The 14,677-nt window shown below is 46.2% G+C and overlaps 1 protein-coding gene across 1 annotated transcript in view; it reads left to right on the top strand.

Annotated features, from left to right (window-relative positions):
• The window catches only part of CACNA1E (calcium voltage-gated channel subunit alpha1 E), an 81,300-nt gene that overhangs the window by 14,309 nt on the left and 52,314 nt on the right, over window positions 1–14,677 (top strand). Inside the window, exons 9-13 of the mRNA XM_049635044.1 lie at window positions 139–298; window positions 1,439–1,568; window positions 2,268–2,327; window positions 3,110–3,216; window positions 14,265–14,276. Of these exons, the coding sequence (XP_049491001.1) occupies window positions 139–298; window positions 1,439–1,568; window positions 2,268–2,327; window positions 3,110–3,216; window positions 14,265–14,276 (469 nt within the window). The remainder of the gene's footprint in view (window positions 1–138; window positions 299–1,438; window positions 1,569–2,267; window positions 2,328–3,109; window positions 3,217–14,264; window positions 14,277–14,677) is intronic.

The raw sequence follows: 14,677 nt of genomic DNA, 5'->3' as shown, positions 1-14,677 counted from the left end.
CAGTGCCTGCAGGGTGCCTGGCTAGATGCATTCCTGTAACCCCTTCCCCTCGTCTCTATCCCATCCCTATGGAAAACAAAAGGTGCTATTCTCACATGCAGTGAGGTTTCTGATGATTTCAACATGTGCCTTTCACAGTCAGCAACAAGACTGATGGAGAAGCCAGTCCTTTGAAGGAGGCAGAGATCAAAGAGGAGGAGGAAGAGGTAGAGAAGAAGCAGCAAAAGAAGGAGAAGCGTGAGACGGGCAAAGCCATGGTTCCCCACAGCTCTATGTTCATCTTCAGCACCACCAACCCGTAAGGCACCTTCCTATCGCTCGCCCTTTGGCACCATGGTAGACGACCAGGGTTAGAGCCAGAGTTGGGGTGATGAGGAGGAGAGACGAGGGTCCACTCGCACCCCGATCCTTCTCAGTGAACTGTGGCCAGACATCTGAAACGTGGGGTGCTCCCTGGTAGAAGTGTGTCATGAGGTTGAATCGCCGCTGAGCTCTGTGCTGCATCTGAAGAATAATTTAAGACTGAGAAGCATGAGCAATGTCATGAGAAAAGGACCCTTTACCTCAAATTGTTCAGTAGGTTGTGTCGAGGGCTGGGGTGGGAGCAAGGAAATCTACTTGGGATGTGTCACCAAATATTTCTGTGGTGGACAGAACTGAGAATATGGAGCCTGGAATAAATAGACCACCCACTGGAGTTTAAGAGGATTGGTCCCACTGCCCTATATGTGGATTTTGAAATGGCATGTTCCTCAAAGCAGAGGTAGGGCCATGAGATGGAGGTGGCAGAGAAGATTCTGGAAGGTTAGACTGAGCTGCCTTTGCCCTGGAAATGAGCAAGATGTACGCATAGACCAGCTTCTGAGGCTAGGAAGACAGAAAGGTTTTCAGTGACCACACGGGCAGTATTCAGACAAGCCTCTGGGAGGGAAGGAACTTGGGCTAAGGTATATCGGGTCACCTGAGTCCAGAATACAATCTATAGAATATGATCACTTTAATCAGAATACCTGGGGCTCATGAAAACCTGTTGTTCCTCTCATCAGGAATCTTAGAATCAAGGTCTATTTTTGCATTTCTGGCTTCCTATGATTTCCTTGCTATGCCCCAGTTTCTGTACAGTGGGGGAGGTGACACTGAGATACAATGGAGGGTCCCATGTAGCTATGCTGAGTGCGTGTAATCTGATGCTGGCTGCTCCCGTGCCTGCAGATAATGTATCTGGCTTGCGTACCGTAGCCTCTAACCGATCTGATTACCTTCTCCCACTGGAGCTTTAAATCAAGGGTGGTGCCTGAGAAATTAAATTGCTCTCCCCATGGCTTCCTCTGGCCAGGGCCTGGCTGTCTGGAAGAGGCTGATGAGCATGAGGGTGGGAAGTAAGAGATGGGGATGGGAGGGAAGCAGAGGCAGCTCAGAAGGCCCTTCCACCCCACAGGATTCGCAGGGCCTGCCACTACATTGTGAACCTGCGCTACTTTGAGATGTGCATTCTCCTGGTGATCGCAGCCAGCAGCATTGCCCTGGCAGCCGAGGACCCTGTCCTGACCAACTCGGAGCGCAACAAAGTGGGTGCACGGGAGCCGTTTGCAACCTCCGTAATACCCTGGTACCCACCCCATCCCAGCCCCTCCCCATCCCAGCATTAAAAGTGAATTAAGGCAGGTTCCTGGGGAGTGAAGAAGGGTTAAGAAATGGTCCATTCCAGTCCCTCAGGGCAAAGTAGGGACCATTTCAAGACCAGCCCCTTTTCTCCAGTCCCCACTCCCCAGCCACACTGTGTGCTGTTATGTTTCAGCAGTGGGCCTTCTCCCCCGAGCCAGCCAGGTCTTACAGAGTCATGTAGGGTCATGAGGGATGTACATGAAGTTGGGGAGCTGAAGCTCTACCCCAGGCTGCTGAGACATCTCCCGGAGGTCCTAAGGGAGTATGTTGGGAAGTATGAGGGAGGTCAGGAGGATTGGAAATGACAAGGATTCTACGTCCTGAGGGAGATATTTGTGGGGCCATTCAGACCCAAGAAGTGAAGTTCTGCCCAAGGGGAGGGAAGAGCCAAGGACTGACTGCTAAGTCATGCCGTTCCAGCAGTAACGCCTGACCCCCCTCCTCCTGTGTCCAACTAGCAGGCCCAATCCCAAGCTTCTGTCCTGAGGTAGAAACGAGTTGGGGTGGGGGTGCAGGACTGCATGCACACGGGCAGTCAGGCATGTGTATAGCCTGGGGGCCACACGTGATGCTCTTCCCCTTCATGGATATGTGTCTTACAGGTCCTGAGGTATTTTGACTATGTTTTCACTGGCGTGTTCACCTTTGAGATGGTTATAAAGGTAAAAGCCCCTAGAGAAAAGCTGGGCTACGGGGTTTAGATGGGTCATGTGTCTGCTCCTTTAGTTTGGTGCCCTTCCCCAGTGCTGCCACCTACCAGCCAATGACAGAACCTCAGTAGGGCCTCCAGCCACGCCTCCTCTGGCCTCAGAATTCTGATGAAGTCTGTTATGATAAGATGTTGTGGTACAGCACGTCTGCGTGGATCTGTTTAGACTGGGGCAGACCTGTGGGTATGGCCCAAGGGGAGCCAGGCCCACTCTCAGGCAGGCAGTGGGAGTGCAGACAGGGGTGGGGATTGTACTCACCTCCCCAGTGTGCTCCCTGGTCTGAGCCTGGGCACGTGCCAAGGCAAAGGGTTGGCTAGGGATGGGTCTTCCTGGACACCATGTAGTTCAGCTGCCCTCACTGCCCCCCATTCTGTTTCCCACATCCTAACACCCCACATTTCTATTCTTTTCATAGTCTCCCTTATGTGGGGTTCCCTCTGTGCATATGTGGTGACGCCTGGTGCTCTGAGCCACTAATGGAGGAAGGAATGTGGCAGAGTTCTGTGAGAGCCAAGGAGTCTAGTTGAACCCTGGTGGCTATGACAAGGGGCCTCGGGCTTCAGAGTGAGGTGAAGAGAGACTGTGAGACATGTCCTCTTGCTCTTCAGGTCCTTGTGCAGGGTTGATTGTAGAGACAATGGCAGTAGGGGCATTGTCACGGGGAGCCCTGAGCTCAGGGTGCATTGCCGACACCAGTGGGCTCATGCCTGGCTGTTCACATCTTTCTCCTTCAGATGATAGACCAGGGCTTGATCCTGCAGGATGGGTCCTACTTCCGAGACCTATGGAACATCCTGGACTTTGTGGTGGTGGTTGGCGCATTGGTGGCCTTTGCTTTGGCGTAAGTGTAACTCTTTCTTCTTGTTTGATTCCCTTTTGTCTCTTCTTCCTGAGACCTTGATTTTAAGGCCTCTCCAAGGCCAGCCTGAGAAACAGTTCACTCAGAGTGGTGCCAAAGAGAGCTGCCCTTGAAATCTGCTTCCCGCTTGCCCTCTGTGGTACTTCTAGGAGCCTTATATCTTCAGCTCACATGCCCGAAACAGTAGCACTGGTGAAGGAGGAGCTGGGAAAGTCCTTAGGGAGAAGTCAGAGGCCCTGGGGTTCCTTTCTTGGAGATGAGGAAGCATGGGCAGGTGCTCACCCATGTGGGCAGTGCCTCCAGGGGCTCAGGAAGGGACCCAGGGACAGCTTACGTATCTCTCGTTTCTTGATTCTCTCAAACAAAGAATCAGCTTGAAAGAAGAATGTAGAGCATAGAATAAAGTTAGGGAATCACAGAATCTTGAGCGTGAGGAAACTCTCTGCTCATGAGCAGAGATACCCCAGAGAGATTTCAGGGACATCAGAACCATGTTAATACGTTTAACTCCAGAACGTAAGATTTAGGAACTTCCTTGATAACACACTGAGGAAGACAGTCTTAAACTGTTTAGGTAACTAAACCGTGTTCATTACATTTGGGGATTTTTTTCCCCCAAACATTGATCCAGCTGTAGCAGGTTTTCAACCACATTCCGACATTCCTGTGGAATCCGACGAAGGAAGGGGCTCTCATAACCCTCCAGGGTATAGCTGGGAAATACACATGGTGTCAGGGCCTTTTCCCTAAGCTGGTATGTCGAGTACCCTCAGATGAATGACAGCCTTTTGGGCTCTGTCTGTACCTTGTTCCACCACCAGAGCAGCCTCCCCCCCTTTCCTAGGTGGTGCAACAGGCTTCCCTCCAGACTCTTCAACTACAAGAGCTGAATCTTCTAAGCAAGTCTGGCTTCAGTGTGATGAGGCTGAAGAGAAACATTTGGGAGTTGTTGTCAGTGATAGCAACTGAAAGAGGGAAGGGGCAAAATACCTGCATAGGTTTGACCTTCCCAGGTCCAAGAAAGGGGTCATCCATCCCCCCCCCCGCCCCGCTCCCCAAATACCATAAGCTTCCATTTCTGTCTACCCTGGCAGAGAAAGAGGTGGGGTGAGATTTAAGAAGAAACATTCCCCAAGTGGCTGAGGGTAGGGAGCTCTCTGTGGGAGAGATGAAAGGTCTCCAGCTGTCCTAAGAATCTAAGATCTCCCAGAACCTAGAAGTAGGCTATTTGAATTGCTGTCCCAGCCATGAGGGACCCCCCCAAAGGAGAGCCAGGGTGAATGTGGCTTATGACCCTGAGCTGACCTTGCAGATCAATTTCAGTGTCCCTTGTCCCCCGTGTACACCAGTATATTAACCCCTATTAGAGTCGCATGGAATCACCTGTGTCTCTCACAACAGGAAAGACTCCCGTTAGACATGACTGAGCTATTTCCAAGGAAATTTCACAAAAGCATGGCATTTTCCCAAACATCTCTACCTCATATGAATTCTCACCTCAAGACAAAAATCAAGGCAGCTCTGGCTGTACCAAGGGGACTCCCAGCTCCTCTTCCTCCTTCTTAGAAAGAAGCATTAGAGTCTTTTTCCTAAGGAGGCCTATTTATTTGGTAAGGGATAAATATCACCTTTGAGTTTCTAAAAGGTCAAGTTCCCTTTTCATTTTGTCAATTCATTTGCTTACATTATTCACCATATTGTTCTTCTTTCTTATTTTGATCTCAATAAAGTAGTTTGTGTCTTTTTGAAGAAATGAAAGACAAGGAGAGAAGTATATCAAGGAATCCACCCCATCTTTAGGAATCTCATTGGGGTGACAGGACATAGTGGGAGGAAGGTGTGGGCTGTGGACTTAGGCAGGCCCTGTTTTGAATCCCAGCCCCTCTATTTACCTGCATCATGTGCTAGAGCAACATAGCAAGACAGTAACCCTTTTATCCTCAATTTCTCATCTCTGAAATGGAGTGAAAATAATGTGTATAGAGTGCTTAGCATAGGGCCTGGCACAGTGTAAGTGATCAATAAATGTTAATTTCCTTCCTTATGCTTCCATTCTCTCACCAAGCCTAAACATGGAAGACAAGTATGTGTTGATATATAATGTGTGAAAATAGTTGAAGATGAACACAGAGTGGTTTCCAAGACTTGTTTTACACACGCGCACACACACACACACACACACACACACACCACCTTGTGCCTACGTGCCAGGTATATAGGTGCCCATGGGAAAAAGTTGCATCTTAGAGGAAGCCTTTGCATGCCTGCCCCATGTCCACAGTCCAGCTGTCTCTCCTCAGATCCAGAGCGAGGACGATGGGCTGGAGGGTTGTCACCTGTCTTGTTCTCTTTTTGTACCCTTTGAAAACATGGCGGTGGTGGCTTTGGTGCTGGTGGCAGGGAAGCCTTAACAGCCCCGGAACCGAAGCCTGTCTGTTGGTCCTCAGACCAGGTACAGTGCAGGGAACCCCAAGAACCCTCGGGTTCTGGGGTCCACACTTATGTGATGGATTGAGAGTTATGATCCATCACTTGCTTTTAGTGATGTCACTTTCTGAACTTTTTCTTAATTTCCCCGGAAATGTAAATGGTACCTGCTCACCCTTCTCCATCCACTGTCTTTTGTTACCATCCTTCCAATCTGGCCATGCACATTTCCTCTCCCCTTCCTCCTACTCATGGAACAGGCTCACACCCCTCTTCTCTGGCCTTCGTCACATTTGCTGAGGTCCAGGTAATGCTTTCTCTCGCTCATGTGCCATGCTTCCTAACTCTCTTCTCTCCCTTTCCTCATTAAGGGCACCGGAGAATTCAGCTCTTCCATCACTTTGGTAGGGTTGGCCAGGATCTCCCCTGCCAGCAGAGTGAGGGCCTGGCCTGGGGCAGACAGCGAAAGGAAGCCTGTGTTATACTCTGCCGGGCCATGGCAGGAGGCTCAAGCCAACAGGAAGCCAAATGTGGGGTTTTCTGCACACTTTTCAAGGACCTCCCTCCTTGTGGTTACAACTTCCATTGTTATAACCCATATGTTTGCCTCTGGGAATGTCCACCGTTCAGATGACCTTACTCTAGCCCTATCTCTCTCTCCTCTTTGCAATTGAACCTTGCCCTGCCGAGGTTTCTACTCAGGCTGTTGCTCAGTCTGAGTAGAACTGATGATGATTGCCATGGTAAGACCTTTATGTGATGCCTTAGAAGTCATAGGTGACTTGGCATCCCTTCCAACACTACCAGCCAGGGCCCTCTCAGAACCCAGCCCAAGTCCCAAGAGCAATACCCCTAGCCAAGGGGAGGGAATGGCCTGTAGCTGAATTCTCAAAGAAAGCTGCGTGGTCCCCTGAGCCCTCCTGCAGAGGTCTGCACCTGCCATCATGTATGTTTTCTATAAGCATATATGCTGTTTGTGTAGTGGCTGAAGAGAACTCTCTCTTCTCTATAGCTGCGTACTTCAAGTGAAGGGATTCTTTATAATGTAAACCTGACAAATTCTGTTTGAGAACTTTTATTATTGACTTTTGAGGAGGAGGGGAAGGGGATTTATTTTCTAAGTGTGGGCATACCAGGAGATGAGAAAATAAACGGAAAGATACTCACATGGCCCCTTTCCTATTCTTCCCGGTACACTTTTACATTATAAAGCATTTATAAGAACACTCAGGTCTCCTGCCTTCAGCCAGATACCTGTGTAGGGAAGTGGGCAGAGTTTTGGCAGAGGTTGGATATGTTTCTCCTCATTCCACTGCCCTCACAACACCCCACTTTCTGGGCCATATGGAGACACAGAGTGTTTGCCAACTATAAATGTACTGACTGTGCCTTTTCCTCTGTGAGGTTTCAAGAAAAGTCTGGTGAGTGACTGGATCTATGAAACCTTTCTCTTTGATCTTTTTCTATCTGAAAAAGAGGGATTCTTCTGTTTGATAATTATTTTACACCAAAGGGCCAGAAACTGCTTTTCCCAGTGTCCTCACACCCTGTTGCCATCGTTTCTGCTTCCCAGCCTCCTGGATGGGAAAACAAAGATGGCTCCAGCCTTGGCATTTCTGGGTATCTGCATATCAGGTACATTCGGTCACTTTGGGGTGTCTTGCCGGAGTCAGCTGCCTTGTAGGGAAGTCATGTGGCCAACACGTCAGGGTGAGTTCATGAGCTTTGTGGGATCTTGCACAGTCATGGTGATGCCCCCTGGCCCTCAGGTTTCATACCTTAAATGTTGAGTGAAGGGATTTGGACAGGCAGGTGGGCAGGGACAGGGTCATAGGAAGAAAGGTGAGGGACATATGTATGTGTGATCTTGCACTCCAACCCAAGCTCCTCACCTTCCTCATTCTCATTGTTCTACAACATGTTACTTGACTAGCTCAAGTCAGGTCACCAGGTGAGCTATCCTAGATTGGATTGTAAACAGTAAACTCACAGCTGATAACGGTTTGTCAACACAAACAATTAAAAAAAATAGCAATTTTGCTCCCATCTCCTCCCCCCATCTGGGGCCTGTGCATCAGTCAGAATCATGCAGGCTCTATGGCAGCTGAGGCCAAAGCTTCCCCTTGCTGTTTGCCATCTTAGCAGGGCACAAGGTAAGGTCAGGGCTCCCTGGCACACAGGGGACCTGGATCATAGCCACACTTGGCCTTTAATTATTCCATGCTTAGCCAGGAAGGAAAAACATGAGTCAATCTGCCTCTCAATGCCAGAAGGAACCAGAATTCCCACATTAGCTTTTATTGCATTCTTTTCATTGAAGTGTGTTGCTTTTCTGACGTTTGACACTCTGCCCTAGTCTTTAAGATGAATAAGGCCTTCTGAATGCAGCCACAGTGGCAGAGCCAGTTCTGAATTCATTCAGTGAAATATGCAGATACAATTTTAGGTTCGGGAGGGTCCTCAGGAGCCACAGAATATGGTACCCCAGTTCTACTTTTGTATTTATAAAGGTGTGAATGCGTGCTCTGAAAAAGGAGTGGCTATTCAGAACTGAGATACTAGTGTGCACTTACACTCAGCACAGTAATAGTCGTACAGACATTTTACCCTATACCTGGCTCCTTCCCCCTCTTCCTCACTGTGCGCCTGTGTCTGAGGCAGTCCCCTCAAACCTCAAGCTTTGCTGTGCAACTTCTTTCTTGACAACCCCTATTTTTCTAGAACTGAGAGGGGTGTCTCCCAAAGGAAGCTGTGCCTACACATTCATCTTGTGGGGGAAGAAAAGGAGTGGACACAGTCCTGCTTCATGCAGAGAAGACCCATTTACCATTGAGCCAGACAGGTCATCCAGTCCCACTGTTCTGTGGAAGAAAATGAAGGATTAAAATTAAATTTAGCCATCAGGTAGCCAATTAACTGTGGATTTAGGATGCTGGCTGAGCTGGAGTTGGAAATTTCCAGCAGCGAGCAGAGAGAAGGATGTTGTTTCTCGAGACTCCAGCCTTAAGAGTCACCTCGAGAGTGACTTACCATGACTTTCTGCCCAGACAGGAACACTAAAGGTGATGAATGGCCGTGAAGTCTTGGGGTGCCTACTGCTGGATTGTATCTGAGCTGCCTTGAAAAACAGGTTTTGGGGGTGCCTGTGTGGCTCAGTCAGTTGAGTGTCCAACTCTTCATTTTGGCTCAGGTCATGATCTCATCGTTGATGAGATTGAGCCCTGCGTTGGCCTCTGTGCTATCAGCATAGAGCCTGCTTGGGATTCTCTCTCCCTCTCTTGTTGACCCTTGCCCACTTGTTCATTCTCACTCTCTCACTCTCTGTCTCTGTCTCTCTCTCAAAATAAATAAACATGTAAGAAGACATAGAAAATGGGTTTTGGCATGAATTAGGGGTGACAGAGTAGGAGCCACATGGAGGGGATACCTGAAAGAGATAAGTTCTCAGTCTACCTGCTCTTGGCATTAAGCCCCAGCATGCATGTTTTTTTTGTTTTGTTTTGGGTTTTTTTTTTTGACAAACACTGAAAAATGCGTTGTCTGTTATATACACCACTGGTGCTGCTGGGGAATGTGCATTTGGAGACCTTTATCATATGTAGACAATGGGTGTGAATGCCCAAGCAATTCTCTTTATTAACAAGCACAAATTTGGGAGATGGTTGATTATAAATGGACCTCAGCCTGTGGCCACATAACCAAGCAAAATGAGATGGTCCAGTCAGGGAACACAGCCCCATTCACATAGTAGCCAACAATTTGGCTAACCAGCCTCAGATGCAAGAAACACCCTGCACGTGAGGCAAGCCTACACAGATGGAGGAACAGCGCAGTCCTGCAGGGTGAGTAGAAATCCACCACAGTGCCCTCCAGATTTAAAAGTAAGTTTTAGAATAGCCCAGAGCAGATGTCATGATGGGACTAGGGAAGGATCCGCTCAGATCGTGTGACCTGCAAGCCATCTGCCTAATCCACACTCACAGAGCCACAGCATAGGGGAGTGTATTGGCTGGACTTTTCCAGCACCAAGGCCTTCTTGGGAAGATCAGCACATGAGGGATCTAGGGTATGTACAGAATGTGAACACTAAGAAGCAAAATCACCATTCCCCAGACCAAATAACAAAACTGCTAGGAGACAGTAAGGGGCTTTGCTGTCTCCTGCTCCTCAGTGCTTAGACCTTCCAGTTACAGCATGGTGCAGCATTTGCAAAGGAGAAAGTTTTCAGGAGCAATGCTGAATGTGTACGGGGAGCTCACTGAGATGCATTTGCCAGAAGGAAAGTACTATGCACTAACCACTTAGCATAGAGTTAGTGCCCTGGTCACAGAGCAAAGAAAGTTGGCAGAGTCACAAAGGATTTAGGGCTCATGGGAGACCCCAAGCAATGCTGAGGTGTGGGTGAGGAAGAAGAATACACAAATAGATGACCTAGTCTTACCTTACAGGTTCTAGACTTTTCTCTGGAGACTAGAATTGCCAACGCAAAGAGGTAAACTATCATTTCCATGGGTCTTTAGAATTTTTAAAGTGCTTTCTCACTAGTTGATTTATCACTCGAAAGTTTTATAGTTGAGAAGCAGATTGCTGGAGACTTTAACTACTTTGACTCATTGGATTAGCTGCAAAACCAGTTTTAAACAACTGGTGCTTTTTATTTCAAGTTTAGGGGCTTTCTCTGTCACATTAAACTTCCTTCTACCTCTGTTGTTGTAGTTATTTCTAAGCCATTAACCCCTGTAAACTCAACTTGGGGGCGTGGCATGGATCTCTTCTCAGCCTACAGGTCCATCTGTCTCTGCTTAGAGACAGACAAGACATATGGACCAGATTAAGAAGGGCGTCCCTGACCCTGTCCATCTTGCTATTCCATCTGTACCTTTTTCTTTCCATGAACCCTTGCAGACCCTAAACTGATTAAGGTTAACAGAGGATAGATAGGTCAATATTTGAGCTCAGGAACTGCTTTCTTTTGCTGTTCCTTCTTTGGTTAAAACCCCCTGTGATTCCCATCTGAAAAAGCACTGTAACATCACAAATAAGGACGTAGATTTCAGAGCCTGACTTAGTTCTGAATCCCAGCATGACGAATTATTCGCTGCCTTAACTGTCTCTATTTCCTCATCCATAGCGGGAATTAAAAATAACTGTGTTTTGGTCTTGTGAGAGACAAGATAAAATATATTCAGTGTCTGATATAGTGCCAAATACTTAGCAAGTGCATATTAAATTTTAGTTATTATTGCCTACCAAATAATAGTCCCAGACACTTTAGCAAGGCTCAAGGCTCCTCACAGTGTGACCTCCTCTCCCCGCCTTACACTCCAGCAAGCCTGGAGGCTCCTTCTTCTCATGCAAGAGATTCCCTCAAATCCCTGTGCTGTTCTCTCTGGGACTCATGGGGGAGGGCAGAAGGCTATTCCACTTAAGGAGGAAGAGCTCTTCAGACCCCGACTCTGCCCCCCATGGAAAGAGTGGTTCCTTGCAGAAATCACTTTGAGAACATGTCCTTTGAGAAAGGGTTGGAAGGGAGGGCGCTGGAAACTGAAGAGTGAAATTACAGTGAATGATGGGTAATTATACATGAAAGATCTGGAGGGCAACTTGACAATTGAGCTGGAAAAGTCTCATCTTTTACTGATGAGATGTAAGAGAAATGTGACTTTTTTTTTTCCTGGAGAGCAGCCAGTAACTTACCAAATAAGTAGGAAAGGCGTGGGGAAAACAGGTGGCCCAAATGAGTCCCAATTAAGGTGGGACCAGTACATCCTACCATGTGAAATTATCCTCAAATTTTAACATTAGAGTTAATTTTTAGACCTGATAAATTTCAGTAATTAGCTAGGCAGTATAAAAAAAAATTCTGATTATACATGGAGTAGCAAAGACTAACAAAGTGTTATCAAATGATTATATTTAAATGATTTGTAAAAAAGCACATGAATTATTTCAAAAATAATGTGCCTCAGTTTAAAGTGCTTTAAGAGTTTGTCCCCTGGTTTGATAAAACATTTTCCTTACAATCTTGTTAGCTTTGATAATGGCTTAAATAACTTGTATGCATGACTTTGGTAAAGGTACTTTAGCCTAGTGTATGTGTAAATTATGATATGTTTTAATTAATGTTAAAATTAATATTGGTGCTAAGTTGTTGAGACCTTTCTGGATTCTGTGGCTTTGTTATCCAGTATTCTTTTCATTTCAAATGGCAGTTTTCAAATCAGTGCTGAACATATGTTAACAAAACTGAGAAGCGAGTGTGCTTTTCTTCAACCACTCAAAATCTGAGCCTGAGTGGCTCCTCCTGTTTGAACAATGTGCAGAGCAATGACTAATCTTTATTTTGCTTTGGGCCTCTGTCTTATTACTATCCCTGGCTCAACTCTGTGGGAGTCAGGAGGGGACAAATCTCTCTCCCAACCCCTGCTGTATATTGGCGGCTACAATCAGTTGTTGAGATCAGAGTGTGCTGTTAAGGAACCCCATTGTCCAAAACAAGAGACACACACATCATACGAGCAATGGGTCAGAGATGCTCTTTGTTCCGTAGCAGAATATTTTACTAGGATCCTGGAGCAAAATTAATTATAGAGAACAAATTCTGTCCTTTATCCAGGTGTGTGGGAAGAGCAAGAAATTTGGGGCCTTCCTTCATAAAATGGGCATCTGTGAGTATGAACCTCTGAGAACCCGTTCAGATGCTACTGGACATAAAGGTCTCAGAGTTGAGGACCTGGGCTAAGCAACAGGTAAAAGCCTGGAGTGTGTGACCCTAAATCACCTGCCCATCCATTGATCCTACTCTGTTATCTCATTTTAGGGATATGGAAGAGTCTCCCTAAGCTTTTCCTTAAGATGAATGTAGCCTAGGGAAAGGAAGGTGACCTATGTAGTTGTTTTGGTGAAATTTTCAATCAAGTGATTACATTTTTCCATGGCATGTAGCTTAAAATTATACTTTTGTTTGCTTGTTTACTTGAGGTCTGTTCTCCCTACTAGACTTGGTAACTTTCAAGAAGCTAGGGACCTCAATTGTTTTATTTACGGTGGTAAACCCACACCTAGAAGAGTACCTGACATATGCTAAGGACTCCATCAGTGCTGTTATATGAGTGGATACAGGTGTGTTGGACCAATCCACCGTGAGTCCAGGCTCGTGTATGAGAAGACACTGTGATAGTTCAGGGGAAGATATTATCTTTGCCTTCTGAACACTCAGAGGGCATCACATGAGCAATGTAAGATTTATAAAACCTTGGGTTTAATTCCCAAATAAACATTAGTGTGTCAATTATATTGAAAATTAATGTAATTTTGAATATGACATCATTTACTAAGTAAAATAATGATTAGAAGTCTTTGCTCGTGACATATAGTGATGTAACTCAGGTTTGTGATACATTAAAAAAAATTAAGAAAGGAGAAAAAGTGCCGTTTAGAGCAACCAGCAACTAAGAACTGCAGCCTGAATTCTAGACAGTTCTACATGGCTGCAGACAGGTTCACCAGTGGCACTGTGGCTCACTTATTTAGTGATCTTATGCAAGGCACATCTTCCTGGGGATGCAGTTTCCTTTGCAATTAAGTGTATTTCAGGGGCCTTTTCCAGGTCTAGAATTTGGTGAGCTGTTTGACAGAGCTTGGAACCAAAACCTGCTGCAGAGGTTTACTGGTTCAGAGCAAGAGCTCCAACCATCATATAGTCTTGGGGATAGTCATTCCTATGTCCTAAAGTTATTAGAAAGTCTAAATAAAGAGTCACACTAAAAGTTCTTAGCATAGAGTCTAGCCAAGAATTAATATTCAGAAAGTTGGCTCTCATTATTTCTATCTTAAGTATTACATATTTATGCTCTCACCCTTTTTGTTATTGGAAAGCCTCAAAATAGAGCTGGGATGATTTTTCTTCAAGCTGCACAGCAAAAACTCATGATAGACAGTCGGTTATTTAATTTATCAAAGCCATCCTCTGTGTGACATCAGGACCTTGAAGACTATGCTTTCCCCTATATTTTGAAGTGGTTTTAGGGTGTTGCTCATCTGTGCTTTTGAGGAGGTCATGCTATCCCTGACAGAGTGACTGTGTACCCCACTGCAAATGAACTCCTTCATAAGCATAGATACACCACTATGGCATGATATGCCTTTCCCAATAGAGTTTCTGGCCCAGAGCAGAGGAGTAATTCCTCTCTCCTGGTTTCTTATAAATTCCCTGGAAATTGAGTTTGTCTGAAGACTACTAAGGAAGTAAAAGGCTATATTTAGAAAACATCAATAGACTGGGCTCCATGAAAGAAAGCACATTGTGGGGAATGCCATCTGGTTAGAGGCAGCTTCACTAGTGCTTGCAAAGGGCCTTTGCCTTTCCAGGTTGGAGAGGGGGGTGTGGAGCAAATGGTGCGCTGGCCCTTCCTTTCACAAAGCGTGTGGACTCTGCAAGTGCCAAGGCTGTAAGCGGGATCTCCTGGGCCTGTGCTTGTCCAATTCCCTGTCGCTGTAAGGTTCCCTGTCCTCCCTGAAGTTTTCTAACTGTTTCCTTCTCTCCACCCCTCCTCCTTTTTTTTTTTTTTTTTTAAACTGCTTTCTGCTTGGATCCTCCATAGGAATGCCTTGGGGTAAATATTGTTTTCTCTTTTCTTTGAAGTAAAGAATACGGGAAGTGGGCTTGGAGGAGGGTGCAAGTACAGTTGGGAGGGAAGGAGCCTGCTCGTTGAGAAAGGAGCGGTGAGTTTATACGAGTGGTAAGTTCTCACTGACAACCAAGAGAACAAAAGTGGGGAGTCACCAAGCCTTCTTGGAAAGTGATCATTTTTATTGGTTGAGGTATGTATTTGGCTTAGAAGTTGCCTTTTTTAGGTAGGTAGCTATATGAATGTAATACAGTAAGAGAGTTTATAAAATATACAAAACACCTGGATGCAAAAGACCTGATAATGCAATATTTTTGGATTATCTGTATTAAGAGTTCAAATGGAATAAAAGTGGCTTACAGGCCATGGCCTACAGCCATTAAGAG

The sequence above is a fragment of the Panthera uncia genome, chromosome F1 (genome assembly GCF_023721935.1).
Source record: "Panthera uncia isolate 11264 chromosome F1, Puncia_PCG_1.0, whole genome shotgun sequence".
Lineage (NCBI taxonomy): Eukaryota > Metazoa > Chordata > Mammalia > Carnivora > Felidae > Panthera > Panthera uncia.
Note: the sequence above shows the minus strand (reverse complement) of the source record. Positions and strands in the feature narration are given on the sequence as shown.